The following is a 17,545-nucleotide window of genomic DNA, read 5'->3' as shown; positions in this document are numbered from 1 at the left end:
ATAATTGACTTTGTTTACTTTAATTTCTCTGCCTTTCAATAAACTAAGAACTGAAATGTAACCATGCGAGTCACTGAAATAGGCTTGTACAGCCACTAGATGGCACTGTTGCATGTAGATTTAATTTTTGCAACCTAGCAACAAGGCCAACAAACCCGACTCTTCTCAGAGGACGTGACATGATACAGACGCCTGAATTAAATAAACTATTTTTATATGTTGTAGGTTAGAAACGTGTTTGCACTCTGGTAACTAAGACTATTTTGTACTTTATAATTTGAGAAATGCCTCCCTGGCAATTAAAGCTACTTCGAATTTAACCGTGAAAAATTCCATTAACATTGTCAAACTAACATTAACGTTAACTGTTAGCTGATTTGAAGTCATGGACAGCGACAGTCCTCAAAAACCGATGCCAGAACCTCGTATCTTCGTGGAGAGAACTTTGGCTTTAATCAAACCTGATGCCATCTACAAAACCGACGAAATTGAGGACATTATTCTTCAATCTGGATTTACAATTCTGCAGGTAAGTTACGTAAGTGGAAAGGCACTGCACATTTGTACTAAATACTTGATGCACAAGATATTTTCTGGTAACTTAATTGACACAAACACAAAATTTGTTTTGCAAACCCAAGACAGTCACGTGGGTAGAGGCTGATGAAGTCATGTAACTCGTTTTAAACTGATAACTTAGTTCACCCCAAAATGAAAATGATGTAATTAACGTTACTCCCTCAATGTTGTTCCAAACCTGTATAAGTTTCTTCTGCTGAACACAAGACACTGAAGGATATGGGTAACCAGACAGTTGACTGTAGCCGTTGACATCCATAGTAGGAACAAAATATACTGTTTGGTTACCAAAATTCTTTAAAATATCTTAAGCAAAAAAAATAAACTCTCACAGGTTTGAACAGCAACAGCAGAACCTTTAAGCAACAGCATTAATTATACTATCACTTTTATTAAAGGCTTAGGCCTAGTTCACCCAAAAATGAAAATTCTGTCAGTAGTTAATCACCCACCCTCATGTTGTTCCAACCCCGTAAACATTTCGTTAAGCTTCGGAACACAAATTCAGATATTTTTGATTAAATCTGAGAACTGGCTCACTCCTCCATAGGCTTCTATGTAATCGAAACTTGCCGGCTTAGAAACTTAGTAAAGACAATGTTTAAAATAGTCCAAGTGACTACAGTGGCTCAACCACAAGTTTATCAAGTGACTAGAATACTTTTTGTGTGCAAAAAAACAAACAAAAATAACGACTTTATTCAACTATTCATTTTCTTCTGTGTGGGCCTCTGAGTGAGTTCACGTAGTGTAATAGCGCAGCGCTTCTGGGTTGTACGTCAGAACTTAGGCTCACTATTGGCCTGCATCACATGCGTGACCAGAGTCTCAATAGTGAGCCTACGTTCTGACCTACAACCCAGGGGCGTAGTTTGTGGGGGGGTTGGGGGGGAGATATTTAAATCTATGCATTACAACCCCCCCAATATTTATACCATGATCACATGAAAAATATGCAGACCCAAACTTCAACCCCCCCAATGTTCAAACCAAATCTACGCCCTTGCTCACTACGTGAACTCACTCAGAGGCCCGATACTTCACTGATTAGCATTAAGCTTTGTATCAGTAGAAACCCGGTAGTATTTTCGAATGACTGCTTCCCCTCCCTCATGTCCCCCTGAGACGAAATATTTCTGTATTGTGTGTCTGGAAAAAAACATCCGATGATGCAAAAATCGTCATTTTGCGCCATCGGAGGCTTTTTTGGCCAGAGGCGAGAGACTACAGCCAGTAGGAGGAGCTAGTTTTGCATGTTTTCAACCCGCCCATAGGGGGATCTCACGATAAAACGGCGTCTTTTCAGTTTTGAGTCGACTAGTAGCCTAGTTGTATCATTTCTTCCGATACTGCCCTCTGTAACCGGTAGGCGTGGCTTGGGAGTGGCCTCGTAGGGCAGCGAAGCTAGTGCATTCTGGGAGTTGTTGTCTTTCATCCACATGAGCCAAAAATACATTTTCTGGCTTTTCTCAGTCTAGAAGGCACCAACTTCTAAAATAATTTCACATTTCTACTACATAAATGACCCAATTTAAACACACAATCATCTTTCCAGCGGTGAAATATCCCTTTAAGGTTGAGGCACTGTAGTCACTTGGATTATTTTAAACATTGTCTTTATTAATTTTCTGGGCTGGCAAGTTTCAATTACATAGAAGCCTATGGAGGAGCCCTCAGATTTAATCAAAAATCTTAATTTGTGTTCCGAAGATTAACGAAAGCCTTACGGGGTTGGAAAAACATGAGGGTGAGTAATTACTGACAGAATTTTCATTTTTGGGTGAGCTAACCCTTTAACTAACAGCTCATTTTGTGGCCAATGATTTAGTTTAGCCAGATTTGCATTCTTGTTTCTCATTTTACAGAAAAGGCGGCTTCAACTGAGTCCAGAGCAATGCAGTGATTTCTATGCTGAGCATTATGGGAAGCTGTATTTTCCCCATCTGACCGCCTTCATGAGCTCCGGACCAGTGGTTGCTCTAGCACTGGCCCGACACCAGGCTATTGCCACCTGGAAAGCCATAATGGGACCAGTCAGCAGCATAAAGGCTAGAGAGACACATCCTGACTGGTAATGAATGTCATTGAATAAATCTTCTCTCTATGCAGGTGGTTTAATAATAAAATGGCTGACTTATGAAGCTAAATTCTCATGTACTGTCGAGACAACTATCACAGTTGCACCATTTTGTGTTCAAATAAATTGATAGTTTTGTGGATTTTATGCACTTCAGGCTAATCATTTACAAAGCTGATGTTCATTGCAGTGCCTAAATCAATCACATATCTCAGTTCTGTCATTGCAACAATTCTATATTCAAAATGCATATGTGTCATGTTTCAAAGTAACAGTCCATTTTTTCTCTCTCTCTCTCTCTTTCTGGGAAATGCGCATCAACACTGAATGTCACCATCAGTCTGAGAGCTAGACTGGGCACGTGTGACCTGCGCAATGCTGTGCATGGCAGTGATTCCTTCTCTGCGGCCGAGAAGGAGATCAGGTTCATGTTTCCCAACTGTGAGTGAATCTAACTCTGAACAAATGAGTTTAATGAACAATATTTGAAAGCATAATAAAAATCTGATTTCTATTTCAGCTGTGATTGAACCCATTCCTATGGGAGATGCTGCCAAAGATTACCTGAGCCGGTATGTTAGCCCAACACTTCTCACTGGACTGACGGAGCTGTGCAAGAAAAAGCCATTGGACCCCTTTGTAAGTGTATCTCTTCATAAAAGTATTAAAAAAATTATTCCGTAACTTCATTTTACTGTGTTATTTTGACACTGTAAAATAGTGTTACCAAATCGGTTTAGAATGATTTTTTAGTACTTATTTTTTATTTTTTGTCTACTTTTTTTAGCAGTGGTTCTCAACCTTTTTTGGGCCAGCGCCCCCTATCCATTATCAAGGTCCCTTACCTCTTGTTTTATGTTAATTGTTTGATTATTCATGTTAAATGTAAAAAATGTTAAATCAAATAGAACAATAATTTAATAAATAGTAGGCCTATATTAAAAATAAATAGACATATGAGACTGCTTATTCACATTTTTAAAGCATAGTTTAATAAAGTCAACATTTAAAAACATTTTGGCAAGTTTTTTTTTCTTTATCCATTTGAAAATCTTGTTAAAATATGCTATTATAAACTCGTAGGGGCAACAAATGAATTTTTCGACTCTCTCTCATGCCACTCAAAGTAGATATAAGATGGGCTGTCATTGGACAGTAAAAATGACCGTAGGCTTATACGGTCATTAAAGCGGTAATGTTTGCACTTAGGTTTTATTATGCATTTAGAAGAGTATTGCGAGAAGCTGCTTACATTAACCTTACTTTCGAGAAAAAAAAAAAATACAATCATGATTTTTCATGAAAAATTATGTTAGAATTGTAGGCCTAAAATACTTTGGTATCAGCTTGTTTTCATCAATGGTATAATTAATACAATTACAATTAATTTGGTTTGTCATGATCATTCGTGTTCATAATCAGTAAAAAAAAATCTTCTAACAAGAATAAACACATATGAACAATTCAATTATTATTGTATTATTAATTTTTTATGTAAAAAATGTTATGTTTTTTATGTATTATTAACAGAATATATTTAAATGTTCCATCAAATTGTCATTTTCTACTTACAGTCTTGCGAGTTAACAATGCCTGACCAGTAAATTACTTGGTGAACAAAGAAAAGTTTTTGGCTATAAAAAAATATATATATGGTTTTACCCTATAAATAGAATTTAGATTAATTAATTAAAAATTTGTCGCCGGAGTGAATGGGAACATGATTTACTGAAAATATTTGAAAATATATAAGTGGTTCTTAAGTCGATACTTTTTTAATGGCTTGTCAACTTTCCATTCCTCCGCTGCGTGATTCTAGCCACCACCGGATTGTTGACAGAGTGAAACACATTTTTGAGCACGTGAATGCTGATTCTTGTCAGCGCTGGATTCTAGTCAGTGCTTGAGCGCTGGTGTATGACTGGAAAAATAATAGAGTCGTTGCAAAAGAAACGATACATAGCTTACATGTCGCATTACACTGGCAGATTTTAGAATGTGGTAGGCAATTATTTTGCAAGTAATTGCATGTTTAATCTTGTCTTGCCTGGATCTTTGGTGCAAACTCGTCAACACCTGAATGCCCCCCTTTCAAAAATATTGTTCACTGAACGCCCCCGTTGAGAGCCACTATACGCTATATGGTTATGAGGGTTTGGTTTATAATGATGTTACATGTAGTTACATGTAGTTACTGTAGTAATAACTATAAATGATGCATAATTACTGTACATGAAATTAAGCCTCATCCTAACCCTATAGTAGATAAATTATTTTAAAAAAAATATTTTATTTTATTTTTAATTACTACTATAATAATTGTTACTACTCTGTACTTAAATGTATAAATTCACTATAAATTCACAGTGTAACCAAAGATTCTTTAAAATATATGCTTTTTTTCCCAAAAGAAAAAGTCAGAGCTTAGGAATTACATAGGGACAAATAAATAATGACATAATTTACATTTCTGGGTGAATAATTTCTTCACCTGAAAACTGTAATGCCTTTTGTCACCCTGTGCCCAATTGTTCAAAAGAAATTCAGTTGGATTTCAGCTATCGGATTGGATCAGATCTTGAAAATGGGTTGTTCAAAAGAAGAAAAATAGTATTCTGAAATCAGATTAGATCACATAATCTAATCATGGTTTTCATCTTAATCAAACCATCAGTATGTGTTTACTTAAACTTTTTAGGATTGGGATACCTTTGATCCAAAAAAATCTTTCCTGATCCCAGATGATGGTTGAATTCTGGATGGATTTCAGGAACAAACACTATAAAATGGTTACAACAATAATTAACTATACATAATAAACATTTGCATCATGCAGTGTATATAGATTTTATATTTTACATTTGATTTGTTTAACCGTTACAGTGATATATAGGAGTAGACTATCAATTAAAACTTTCAGTACTATAAAGTTTTAAAAAAATTAACCCCCCAAACAGCTATCAATATCAAACAAAAACAGGCATTTATGGCTGTATATTAATTATAATGAAATGGTCAAAAGAAGGTTCTAACAATTGCATCGATTATTGCATGTATATTTGTTTGTTTTGTTTAATTGTGCCGTTTTCTCTCTTCAAATAAAAACACTTAAAGTGATCCCATGCTGACTGTTGGATCTGTTGTTCTTTATACAGCTGGTAAGCCTGCATTGTGATATGTAGTCCCATTCTAGGTGATCCAATCTAATGTTGCTTTATAAAACCGGATCCTGAGAAAAAATGGATTACCTGATCCTGGATAACAAGACGTGGGATTTCCAAATATGAATCATTCTTATTCAGATTAAACTTTTTGAACAACTGCGTCCTGGATTTTCTGATTTATCTATTTGCTATTTACTCAGTTATTTTTGTACTGTATTATTTTTCTTTACAGACATGGCTTGCTGACTGGCTGATGGATAATAACCCAAATAAGCCCAAAATATGTGATGGAACAGTAGTAAAGGAGGCAGCCTGATTTGTTTTTCAAGCAACAAGAATTTACCAACAAGTTACTGTCTTGATCTATTTTGGATGTTTTTCTCATTTCATTCAAACTGCTTTATAAAATAAAATGTTGTTCATAAACAATGTTATTTAACCCTTGATTTACTGTGCTATCAAATATATGTTTGCTTATGTCATGGTTAATTTAAATGTAAGATAAAAGTGCAAATTTACAGTATCTTTTTGTCACCGATTATTACAACAGTAGGCCTATTCTTACACATTCATCATCTCTCAATAAATCGTGATATTTTATACATTTTTACCCTTCTGATGGCAATAAACAAACATTCAACTCACAATCAATGTTTAATGTGAATAACTCTGTAGACTGAAATATAATTATACGATCTCAACAACAAAATGAATGTTAGCATGCTAATGATTCAAATGCCAATTGTAAATGTATCTGCAACCTCTTCGTAATACTATTTTGACTAAGCATAGCCAATACAAACGGCTGTTTTGCATTATCTTCTTTGCAGATTGTTTCTAAAATATATATATATATATATATACACCTCATTTTAAGTACAAGTAGTCAACAACATGTTTATAAACCAAACAAGAACAAAGACTTCTTCCCCCACTCGACACGAAGGTTCAGAAGAAGCGCCGTTTGGGGGAGGATTTCTGTGACGTGTAAAAGACATATTTAATTGGCTGTCAGGTTGATAGGCGTTCGAAGTCATCCAATCAAATTTGCCCTTACTAAAATTCCTTTATCTACCATCCAGTAATATAAAACCAACCGCTTGTCGGCGCAATAAGGAAGGGCCCACACCGCGGAAAGCGTTCCACGGAGACTTTTCACTTGCTGCTTTTAAGGTAAAGTATTTACGAGCAAATTATGAATTTGTTAGCCCAAGTGTGCGTATTTAGTTGTGTTAACCGTCGTATTTAATTCTAGGCCAGTAAAGCTGTGTATTTTTGAATAAAAACAACGATATGTTTACATTCCCGTTGCGAATGAGAATGTAACCGCCGCTGTTCAAAATGGTGGTGCTTGTGCGTTACATAAGGCGCTTCCTTTTGTAACAATCCCACATTTTCTGCAGTTTTAGGTTTTTACATTAAACTACCACCATGTCAGACGCCGAGCAGCAGTATATGGAAACCTCAGAAAACGGCCACGAGGGCGAGGACGACCTGAACGGAGCCGGGCAGTACGAGGAGGGCAACGGGAGCGCACAGGCCGGGGCGCAGGGAGACGCCGGTGCGGACGAAACGGCCGGGGATGAAGACGAAACTAGTGCATCGGACGGCGGGCAAATTGACGCGAGCAAAGGAGAGGAAGATGCGGGGTATGTTCGAGGAATAATTGTGCTAAATGCTCGGACATAAAATCCTTTGTTCCTTCCGTCTTTGTTGGCGCCATGTGTCTTTTTTTTTGTAGGGGGATGGGCGAATTCGGTGAATTGAGCATAAATATACGTTTTAAAATTCAGTGTGTACGTTTCTGTGTTTTTGTGCGTTTAAAAATGTATCTGTGTTGTATTGCAGTTTTTATTTTCGTTTATTAGTGTTAGTAAAGTGGGGGGTTTTTATGCAAGAAATGGAGAAATTGTGAAATCTGCGCTACCACGCCCCCTCCTGGTCTCACTCCTTTTTTTCTGCTTCGTTTCCTCAGGAAAATGTTTGTTGGGGGGCTCAGCTGGGACACTAGTAAAAAGGATCTTAAAGACTACTTCTCTAAATTTGGAGAGGTGACAGACTGCACCATCAAAATGGACCCCAACACTGGACGATCAAGGGGATTTGGGTTTATTCTTTTTAAGGAGCCAGCCAGTGTAGATAAGGTAAGCTTTGGTGCTTAGGAAAACGTATATTCTTGTGATGTAGGTAACCATCGAAGACTCACTAATTCCTCTTCTTTGCACAGGTTTTAGCACAAAAAGAGCACAGATTGGATGGACGACAGATTGACCCTAAGAAAGCAATGGCGATGAAGAAAGAACCCGTTAAGAAGATCTTTGTCGGTGGACTGAACCCTGAAACTACAGAAGAAAGGATCCGCGAGTATTTTGGTGCCTTTGGCGAGGTATTGGAGCGTTCCTTTTTAGATTTTTAATTCTTTGTATTTTATTTAACACCAGATTTTAAAAAAATATTAGACAGTCACAATCTATTAGGTTTTACTTTGTAAAAAAAAAAAAAATGATCAAGTATATATTGCCGATGTAAAAACTTATTCTCTTGATATTTGCAAAGACTTTTAATTTCCTGCATTTGTTTTTTCTGCCCTCTTTTGCTATTTTACATTACGTCTGTGGTTGTCTCTTCTGCATTTTAAACGTGTGCATTTGTTAACGCTTATTTATTTATTGTCACTGCAGATTGAGACTATCGAACTTCCAATGGATCCAAAGACAAATAAGAGGAGAGGTTTTGTCTTCATTACCTTCAAGGATGAAGAGGCTGTCAAGAAAGTTCTGGAAAAGAAATATCACAACGTCAGTGGAACCAAGGACACAAATGGAAAAGAAGGCCTTGTGAGTTTCCAGTGTGACCCATTTACTGATAAATGTGATAAGTCTTCAGGGTTGTTGTTCATATTTTGACTTTATATTGATGGCAAGAATAAAAGGGTAGTACAATACAAAATATTTTCAGCATTGATTTTAATGGCAGTGTTTTATGACTCCTCATTCATTATTCACTCAATTGTTTTCTTTCTCCCAGTGCGAGATTAAGATTGCACAGCCTAAGGAAGTGTACCAGCAGCAGCAGTACGGAGGTCGCTTTGGTGGAGGAGGAGGAGGAAGAGGAAGGGGGCGTGGAGGTTAGTAAAGCCTAAAGTCTATCTCCTGTTGGACTTTCTCATCTGCCACTCAAACTGTAGTCTGTGTAAAGTTTAACTAGATGATGACTGTGTGCTTATCAAATATGCACTGATCTCCAACAGCAAAACAACTCCGTACAGTCGCCCTTGTCTATCTGTATATAAATCTAATGCAGGCTAGTTTAAACAAACTTTCTGAATCTGGATGTCTTATAATATATTTGATTAAGGCCTGGTTTCATAGACAGGGCTTAGAGTAAGCCAGGATTAGGCCTTAGTTCAATTAGGACATTTACATGGCTTTTATAAACATGCCTTAAAATATTACTGATGTGCATCTTGAGACAACACAATGGCTCTGATAGGCACTAGTGAAAGTTCCTTTCAGTTAAAACGGCTCAAACATGCATTTTAGTCTGAGACCAGGCTTAAAAGGATAGTTCACCCAAAAATGAAAAGAAATTCATACAGGTTTGGAACAAATTGAGGGCGAGTAAATGATAACAGAATATTCATTTTTGGGTGAACTATCCCTTTAAAGCCTTGTCTGTGAAACCAGGGGTTAATGTTAAACATTTTCAAACAAATTCTGAATGCCATTATAGCCCTATTCGGTGTGCCGTCTCAGTAATCATTATGGACAATGTCAGTAAAGATTACGGCGACTTTTACCTTCAGTAAAAAGGTCCGGAAAAATTACCTCAGGTATTACTAATCCCGTGCGAATAGAATGTATGTAAATATTTAGTCATTTCCTGTTTAAAAGTAGTTTTCCGTGGTTTTTCAAGTATGGAGACGCTTAAAAGCATTCAGTTGCGATCTGGCAAAACTCGAGTGTTTTCCACACACCATTCAGATCAGAAAGATTGATAGCACTTGTTAGAAGCACAAAACATCTTTTAGCGTTAGGTGTGTGATATCAGGAAGTAACGTAATACGCACATGACAACAGGAGGATGACGGCGATATGCAAATCGAGTTACCCCTCCACCTTCTGCTAGCTTTACTGAGATCTCTTATCTCGTGCGAATTGGGCATTAATATTACAGACCTCCTGTGGTAAAATTGCATTACTCCATCCACCCTTGTAAAGTCAATCCCGTCCGAATAGGGCTTTTGTATTGCTCACACAGATATTTTCTGTATATGTGAAATCTTCAGATTTTATCCATCTTAAAAGATTTGGCTGATCTCAAAATCTGTTCTAATACCCCACAAAGCTTAAGTAGAGACCAATTGCTTTATGGTTTAAGTCACTTACAGATATGGTGTATTTGAAATGGTTTCTTTTGTTTTCTAGGCCAGGGTCAGAACTGGAATCAGGGCTACAACAACTACTGGAATCAAGGCTATGGTAACCAGGGTTACGGCTACGGCGGACAGCAAGGTTACGGTGGATACGGAGGCTACGGCAACTACGATTACTCCGGAGGCTACTACGGCTACGGCGGAGGATATGACTACAGTAAGCACTGATTGACCTTGGGGTTTCCCCACCGTCCCCGTTGGGTTCTTGTGAATACGAGGGACTCAAGTTCCTTTCTCTGCTCTTCTCTTACCCCCCTAGACCAGGGCAATACAAGCTATGGAAAAACTCCAAGACGTGGGGCTCACCAGAGTAGCTACAAGCCATACTGATCATGTGTAGTTAAGGTATGAATTTTAACTTTTTTCCCACCACTCATGGTAAGGTTAATTTTAATTGTCGCTCCATTACCAATTCATCTCCATTGACCTAGCCGAACTATAAGGCCGATAGAACGATCCGTTTGGGGGAGGGTTGTAGTGACACAGTAGGGTTGTAGTGGTAGATCATGATAGGCCCCATCTCTTCACTTCATTTTTTTTTTTTTTTTTTTTTTTTTTTTTTTAATAATATAAAATACATGTATTGTAAATGTGATTTAAAAGCAACTAAATCTGTGTTTTCTCTCTTAAAGGTCGTAAAGCTACCGAGCAGGAACCAGCCGTATGGTCACAGTGAACATTGGGGTCTTTTACTTTTGGAAGCTGGCAGAATCTGGACTTCTGCTTCATTTTGTACAGAAAACATAAGGAACTGGGGGGGTGGGGTGCAAATGTCACTTGTCACATTTGTTTTATTTTTTTTTTGTTTTTTGTGTCCTTTTACATTTCCAGAGATGGAAGTGTTATTTTTTTACTGTACTTTTTGGTACCTTTTTGATTCTAATGTATTGTATGGTTGTATTTTACATCATGGCTGTGTCTATCACATCTAGACTCAGAGCTCTCAAAATGCATTCAAAATAAACAGTTTTGGTTAACTTTTCTTTAGTGTTTTTAGATTATATTATTTTTCCTGTCACCTGTGCTCTGTGTTGCAAAGTTGCATGGCTTCAAGGTCAGATGAAAAGGGATTTCTTAACGATTGTAAGCTTGTCCATTGAAATCTTATAGTGGCAAGTCTTGACAAGTGTTTTTTTTTTTTTTTTTTTTTTTTTTTTTTTTTTTTTTCCTCTACTGCTTTTAAGGAGATTTCCTCCTGTCTTGTTAGATATTTAAGAGTGGCTTTAATAGTGATTAAACTATACCTCAAAACATACACAGGTAATTGTAACATGATTCTTTCTCGAAACACTGGATACACATTCCTCCAGTGTCTTGGACAAATTTCAAGAAATAAACTTGATTTTTAAGATGTCTATTGTATGTTTAATGCTTTTGCGTTCAGTCTCCACAATGAAGTTGTCTTTCTGAACCATCAACCTGAAGTTTGCATTTGAAGAAATGAGTATGTCTAAAAGAAATCCTTGTAAGCTATAATATTACAGTGACTGAAAACTAGGTCACTGTAAGCGGTTGAGAGAGTTCAGTTAAGTGTTTTATAGAGGTAGCTGGCCAATAAATGTAGAATAGAAAAAGGCTCTGGTTAAACTGGGCCAGTTTGTATCGAAACCTGACAGTAATTAGTTTGGAACGCAACCAGGAACATAAAACGGTTTGTTGTTCCAGATTTAACCTGTGAGAAAGAAGTTATTGCAACGCATGCATCTTTCATTTCTGCTTTTGTTAGAACTTGAAAATCTATTTAAAACTGCAACTTTTCCAATTTCAGAATGTTTTCCCTTGAGCTAATATGCATTTTGAGTGAGTTTTAAGTTAAAACATTCTAGAAGGGAGTCCAAAAGTGCCATGGTGTTTAGTTACAGCATCTACCAGTAGAAGCCATTGTAACCAGCCTAATCTAGGTATATATGTCATATAAAATACTCTTTAGAAGTTTGGGGTCAGTAAGAGTCACAAAAGTGACAGAAAAGGCATTTACAATGTAACAAAAGATTTCTATTTCAAAGAAATGCTGCATTTTCTAGAATCCTGAGGTTTGTTTTTCACAATTTCCACAAAAATATTAAGCAGAATTAACTAACAAAAAAACTAATCTTAATCAGCATATTAGAATGATTTCTGAAGGATCATGTGACTGAAGACTGGAGTAATGATGCTGAAAATTCAGCTTTGATCACAGAAATCAATTATATTTTATCAAATAAATGCAGCCTTGGTGAGTGAGACTTTTTTCAAAAACATAAAATCTTACCAACCCCAAAGTATTGAGATGAGATCCACTTATATCTTCTGTTTTGCTCCAAAACAATCATAATTTACTTCATGGAATATTTTTTTCATGCTAATTCTTTGCTGTTGTTGTGTTCCATGACAACCATAATATCTACTTGTAAATTGTTCTGCCTGGCAAGCACTGGCATTTCCTTCTGTAAATGCAAATCTGTCTAGCAGAGTGAAGTTACCATGATTTTTGTAGGCAAGTTTTGAAACCAAGTTCATTAGAATGCAGTTTCCCAATATGTAATTTTCCATAGCCTTTTGCACAAACTCCAAATTGATCAAAGGACGAGTATTTTCTCTTTTTTTCTTTTTATTTCAATCAAAATAATAAAACCTGAGGAAATCCAGGCAAATGAAACACCAGGAAAACCCTGAGGGGACACGGTGGTGTACATCTATGTTCTGATGTGCTTTTCCAGGGCAAAACACCAAACATATGCAACAGACATTCATTTGGCATTTAATCGCCCTATACCATTAAACAATCAACAATGTTTGCTGAGATATAATGCTCAGAAATTAGATATTTTGCCATGGTTTTGTCCTGGCTCACACATAATGCTACATTTTCTTTAAAAAAAAAAAAAAAAAAAAAAAAAACGTAGAAAGTACCATATGTACAATAAAGAACTTACCGCCACTTACAAACAATCATGTTTTTTCTGGTAAACGTTGAACATATACTTTTAATCAAAAGAAAAAGACACCCTTTGGGTGTTTAGCTCATTAAAAAGCCCATTAATCTGGTGAATATGCGATGTCCGCTGATTGTGAGGTAAGTAGCATCATCCCGACAGATAAAATAGAGAGCTCTCCACAGGAGGTAGATGAAAGACTCAAATGTCCATCTCAAACTGGTTGTCATCAGCTTAAAAAAAAAGAAATAGAGAGGTTGGTTATTTGAGGCATTTGAACGGAGAAACCTTATATATATATAAAACCTTATAGGGTTCTGTCAGGTGCTTCATATAGAACCTTTTAGAGGTTCCCATCATGGTATCATTTTATGGATTTAGTTTTAATTCATTCATTTTTTATTTTAATTAAATGTTATGGATCGAACAGCTCATAAACGTATTTATCACTAACAAAATAAAAGAAATCATTTGTTAAATATATAGAACCCCATTGAACCTTGTTTTCCAAAGAGTACAGAATATACTGAAATTAATTTGCCTCAACTTGAGAAACCTGAGGGCTTAATGTTTCCTGTAAAGATTATCACAGAACAGGTTTTCTTTCTTTCTTTTTCTGGAGCAGACAGCAACTTTACCTGCCAGATCCTTCTCCTCCTCCAACTCCTCTTTGAGTTCCTGCAGTTTAGACATTGGATGGTGTGAAGGAATGGTCACTCCAGGAATCTGGGGCAAACAACAGGGTGGGGTCCGAGCAATGGGAGAGTTCCTACAGTCCAGGAGGAACTTTCTGTCATAAATGATCCGAGTTCCTGGAGGAGGGATGGGACATATATTATAGCAACCAATCACATGGCTAGAAAAACATATTTACATTCTAGGCTGCAGACTATCACGAGTGAGAAAACAACAAACCTAGGATTCAAGTAAAATGTGTTAGCACTCAAAATCAATCGTTGAAATGTGGTTTTGTATGGTTTTCTTGGGAATGTACCAAACGAACAGCAATTCTAATCTATTTAACAAAATAAAAGAAAGATAGCAACCAACTCGATGTGCCACTTAACACGCCCATGCTATTAGACAGCAAACAAAGACTCAAATGTTTGACATTTTGCAAGTGAAAAGAAGTTCTCAAGCTCCCTCAATAAAAATGGGGTGAACTGAATTGCAGGACTCAGCACCTCCCATTTTAGTTCCAGGAAATTTGAGCACGTCTGCACGTGAGAATGCCGAGCCACGGGGGAAACACAGTGTAGCACATGAGTTTAACCTCATGTTACGAGGAGTTGTGAACAAACTTGCATCGCTTAACTTAGAATGTTTTCTGACCTAAGAACTGTTAAGAAGTAATGTGTCTCTGTTGTAGTTGAAGGCAGCTCGGTAGTGGCTGAAAAACATGTTACGCAACTTTTGCTATTCAGTGCAATGTGTTCTGGACAAAAGGGGGTTGGGAGAGGAGGGGGAGGGGTAGGGTGTGGACAGAGACGGGACGGGCTGGACGAACAGTGGTCACAACTGGGAGCTGCTATGGCCAGGAATGCAGGGAGACTAACCCAACAGTTTCTGCTGAAGCGTTTTAAACATCTCAGAGATCAAGAAAGTGAAAGTTTTTAAAATGCAGGAAAATTAAATATAGCTTAAGTGTGCAATTTGTTTAGGTTAAAAGCATCAGTTTTTTCACCCCCAGTCCCCCCTGAACCAACAGGAATAAAAATGTGAAATTACATTTTGTATAAAGAAAATGAAGTCTTTTTTTGTTTTGTGGTATTATATTTGCACTTTTATGCCCGGTTTCACAGACAAGGCTAGTCCCAGGCTAAAATACATGTTTGAGCTGTTTTAACTGAAAGCAACATGCACTGGCATATCTTAAAATTTGTCAGTGGCATTGTTTTGTCTCAAGATGCACACAAGTAATATTTTGTTTTGTCTAAGACACATTTATAAAAGTTGAACTCAAATGTCCTAATTGAACTAAGGTCTACACCTGGCTTAATCTAAGCTCTGTCTGTGAAACCGGGCCTTAATCTTTAATATAATATTTGACTATTATTTTTTATTGTGACAATTTAGCACAATTTCCCCCCAAATTATAATTTTGTATTTTTTTTTTGTATTTTTTTTTATTATTAAATTATATATATATATAAATGTAGTTTCCATAATTGTAGATGGAATTTTTGATGAAATGCAATCCGTACAAATGTTTGGCAGAGATTCACAGCTAGCCTATAGAGAGTAGGTAAATATAGTTATATGCATGCATGCACATGCCTCTGATCTGTTATTTTTCATTCTGCGGTGAGGGAACCGTCCATGATGTACAGTGGCCCCAATGAACTCCTTTTCCAGAGCACAGAGTGCTGTTATTCCTGAAATCCACAACAGCTGTAGAGGAGGAGGGGTGTTTCTAAGAATTGCCTCCTCCTCTGAATGTGCTATACAGTTACAGTTACAGCCACATGCGAAAGATATTCTAGCGAGGGACAAAGGAGATTGAGAAACATGTGTGTCCTGCCCAGAAATAAAGGGGTCATGTGTTTGTTTTTCACATGATTAGATTAACTCAATGCCTAGTATCATTTTGGGGACATGCTGGTCACGAATCAGATAACCAGACATTGTTACATAACAAGACGCATGGCAGTTGGGCTATCTTGCTGCAGACGGTCTGCCATAAATTACTAACTTGTTGTTCATAACAAACGTTTGCGTAGCAACAGGAATTTAGTACCAGTTAAACAATTCAGATATCAATATCAGATCTTTACAATATAATAACATAAACAGAAGTTTTATTTTTCATTTACCTGTTAAAATACATGCTCATCCCCTAGTTTAATGCAACAAAAAAAAGCTTTATTTAATTAAAACACGGGTCTATGCTATATATTAATGCAAGCCAAGCTTAAAAAAAAAAAAATTGTAACACCATTAGTTTAACCAACAAGAAATTAGTCTTTAGTGACTTTGAAAACAGTATAAGTTTTTTAAAATGTGTTAATGGCATTACATATTTTGAATGAGTAAATGTCCTTGCTTAATTTGATATACAACATCCACACAAGTGTTTTGTTTTTTTATCAACATAAAAAAATGAAGTGATTGGGGATGTCAAAATGTGTTACAACATACAGCTTAAACCATTCCAAGATGGTTTGCTGGTCTTAGCTGGGTTAGCTGGTTAAAGTTGCTCTCCCAAGTTCCCAAAAATCCACCTAAAACCAACAAACAGACCACACTGGGAGCCCATGCAGCTAAGATCTCAGGCTGGTTTAAGTTTTTTCCCCTATAGAAGGATAAAAGATACACAATATTCATCAAAATACATGTTCTTCACCTACCTACAACAACAAAAAGATAAACTGAACAGTCCTAAAACGCAGTCTTACCCCCAGGAGTGGTGGAGAAGAGCGTTCCTCCAGGGGTCTGACTGTAGCAGTCTGGGAGCTGAGACCAGTCTTTGAGGTGCAGCACGCGCGTGGGAATGGGGCAGCTCTTGCTCTGCTGTGTGTTGGCGGACATCGTGGATGAAATGCGCTCGGAACCTTCTGACACCAAAACACGCTGATATATCAGGGCTCTAAAGGGTTTCTATCCAACACTCGTCTGTATGGTGTCTGGTTAAACTTAGCTCAACAAAGTTTTAACAACATTAAAAAAAAAATGGCACCGATATTTTGTAGCGTGTTGCAGACAGCGCTGGTCTTGTGATAGCCGATGAAGTGAGTCTGTCTGTCTGTCCGCAGGGCTGGAGCGCTCGGCTATTTAACAACAGAACAGACTACGTGACTCGGATCATGTGATAAACGAGACTTGAGCAACAACAAAAACACACGCAGGGTTGCCAGATCTTTGACTGAGTGAAAAAGTTTTTTTTTTTTTTTTTTTTTTTTTTTACAAATCTTCTGCCAAGAATTTAAATTAAATTTAAATTCAAGCCTACACAAGATTTTTTTTTTTTTTTTTTACTTATTTGTTTACTTAAAATTCAGAAAATGCTAAATTTATATGAGCTGTTTTAGTGTTTTATTATTGATAATAATATTAGCCTACTGTTGGTTTATTTTAGTTTTAATGAATGTAAATTAAAGGACACGACTTTAGGACAAGTAGTAGTAGTAGTAGTAGTAGTAGTAGTTTATTTTAGTGTTACTGCTATTTGGAGCAAGCCCAATACAGTTTTCAACTTAAGATTTGTGAAATTGATTTCGTCAGCAGTTAACATTAATAACAGGATTGTAAATTTAGCCTCTCAAAAAAAGTAAAGAAAATGTATTGATCTTAAATTTGTCCAATGATTAAGTAGTGATTAAGTCGTTTTTTAATGATTATAATTTATAAATAGAAACTTTACACAGTTGTAAAAGGT

The 17,545-nt window shown here is 36.7% G+C and overlaps 3 protein-coding genes across 5 annotated transcripts; 2 read left to right on the top strand and 1 right to left on the bottom strand.

Annotated features, from left to right (window-relative positions):
* nme5 (NME/NM23 family member 5) lies at nt 1-6,453 on the top strand. 2 transcript variants are annotated; one of them, XM_084133316.1, is made up of 5 exons: nt 1-529; nt 2,445-2,650; nt 2,997-3,097; nt 3,177-3,295; nt 6,053-6,453. In XM_084133316.1, the coding sequence occupies exons 1-5, from the start codon at nt 386-388 to the stop codon at nt 6,134-6,136; spliced, it is 654 nt and encodes a 217-aa protein (XP_083989442.1). In that variant the 5' UTR covers nt 1-385; the 3' UTR covers nt 6,137-6,453. The 2 variants fall into 2 exon arrangements, with proteins under 2 accessions (XP_083989442.1, XP_083989443.1); XM_084133317.1 differs by having other exon boundaries at nt 100-529; nt 5,771-6,453.
* A 453-nt stretch (nt 6,454-6,906) lies between these two features.
* hnrnpaba (heterogeneous nuclear ribonucleoprotein A/Ba) lies at nt 6,907-11,606 on the top strand. Of its 2 annotated transcripts, XM_084133252.1 has the most exons (9): nt 6,907-6,993; nt 7,224-7,469; nt 7,796-7,964; nt 8,048-8,206; nt 8,502-8,657; nt 8,848-8,947; nt 10,248-10,412; nt 10,515-10,600; nt 10,888-11,606. In XM_084133252.1, the coding sequence occupies exons 2-8, from the start codon at nt 7,252-7,254 to the stop codon at nt 10,583-10,585; spliced, it is 1,038 nt and encodes a 345-aa protein (XP_083989378.1). In that variant the 5' UTR covers nt 6,907-6,993; nt 7,224-7,251; the 3' UTR covers nt 10,586-10,600; nt 10,888-11,606. The 2 variants fall into 2 exon arrangements, with proteins under 2 accessions (XP_083989378.1, XP_083989379.1); XM_084133253.1 differs by lacking the exon at nt 10,515-10,600.
* A 1,368-nt stretch (nt 11,607-12,974) lies between these two features.
* On the bottom strand, nt 12,975-16,998 carry eif4ebp3l (eukaryotic translation initiation factor 4E binding protein 3, like). Its single transcript, XM_084133255.1, has 3 exons — nt 16,566-16,998; nt 13,809-13,982; nt 12,975-13,403 (listed from the first exon to the last, which is right to left on the bottom strand). Exons 1-3 carry the CDS (start codon nt 16,696-16,698, stop codon nt 13,372-13,374), a joined length of 339 nt encoding a protein of 112 aa, XP_083989381.1. The 5' UTR covers nt 16,699-16,998; the 3' UTR covers nt 12,975-13,371.
* Between the last annotated feature and the right edge of the window lie 547 nt (nt 16,999-17,545).

The sequence above is a fragment of the Abramis brama genome (assembly GCF_963993115.1).
Source record: "Abramis brama genome assembly, chromosome: 13".
Lineage (NCBI taxonomy): Eukaryota > Metazoa > Chordata > Actinopteri > Cypriniformes > Leuciscidae > Abramis > Abramis brama.
The sequence above is the reverse complement of the archived record's forward strand: the minus strand, read 5'-3'. Positions and strand labels throughout refer to the sequence as shown.

Excerpts from the sequence above, each read along its gene's own strand:
- nme5 (XM_084133316.1), top strand. The coding sequence starts at position 386 with ATGGACAGCGACAGTCCTCAAAAACCGATGCCAGAACCTCGTATCTTC. Across the intron at positions 530-2,444 it reads CTGGATTTACAATTCTGCAG|AAAAGGCGGCTTCAACTGAG; the intron begins GTAAGTTACGTA and ends CTCATTTTACAG. Across the intron at positions 3,296-6,052 it reads AAAAGCCATTGGACCCCTTT|ACATGGCTTGCTGACTGGCT; the intron begins GTAAGTGTATCT and ends TTTTCTTTACAG.
- hnrnpaba (XM_084133252.1), top strand. The coding sequence starts at position 7,252 with ATGTCAGACGCCGAGCAGCAGTATATGGAAACCTCAGAAAACGGCCAC. Across the intron at positions 7,965-8,047 it reads AGCCAGCCAGTGTAGATAAG|GTTTTAGCACAAAAAGAGCA; the intron begins GTAAGCTTTGGT and ends TTCTTTGCACAG. Across the intron at positions 8,207-8,501 it reads ATTTTGGTGCCTTTGGCGAG|ATTGAGACTATCGAACTTCC; the intron begins GTATTGGAGCGT and ends TTGTCACTGCAG.
- eif4ebp3l (XM_084133255.1), bottom strand. The coding sequence starts at position 16,698 with ATGTCCGCCAACACACAGCAGAGCAAGAGCTGCCCCATTCCCACGCGC. Across the intron at positions 13,983-16,565 it reads CTTCTCCACCACTCCTGGGG|GAACTCGGATCATTTATGAC; the intron begins GTAAGACTGCGT and ends TCCCTCCTCCAG. Across the intron at positions 13,404-13,808 it reads GGAGGAGAAGGATCTGGCAG|CTGATGACAACCAGTTTGAG; the intron begins GTAAAGTTGCTG and ends TTTTTTTTTAAG.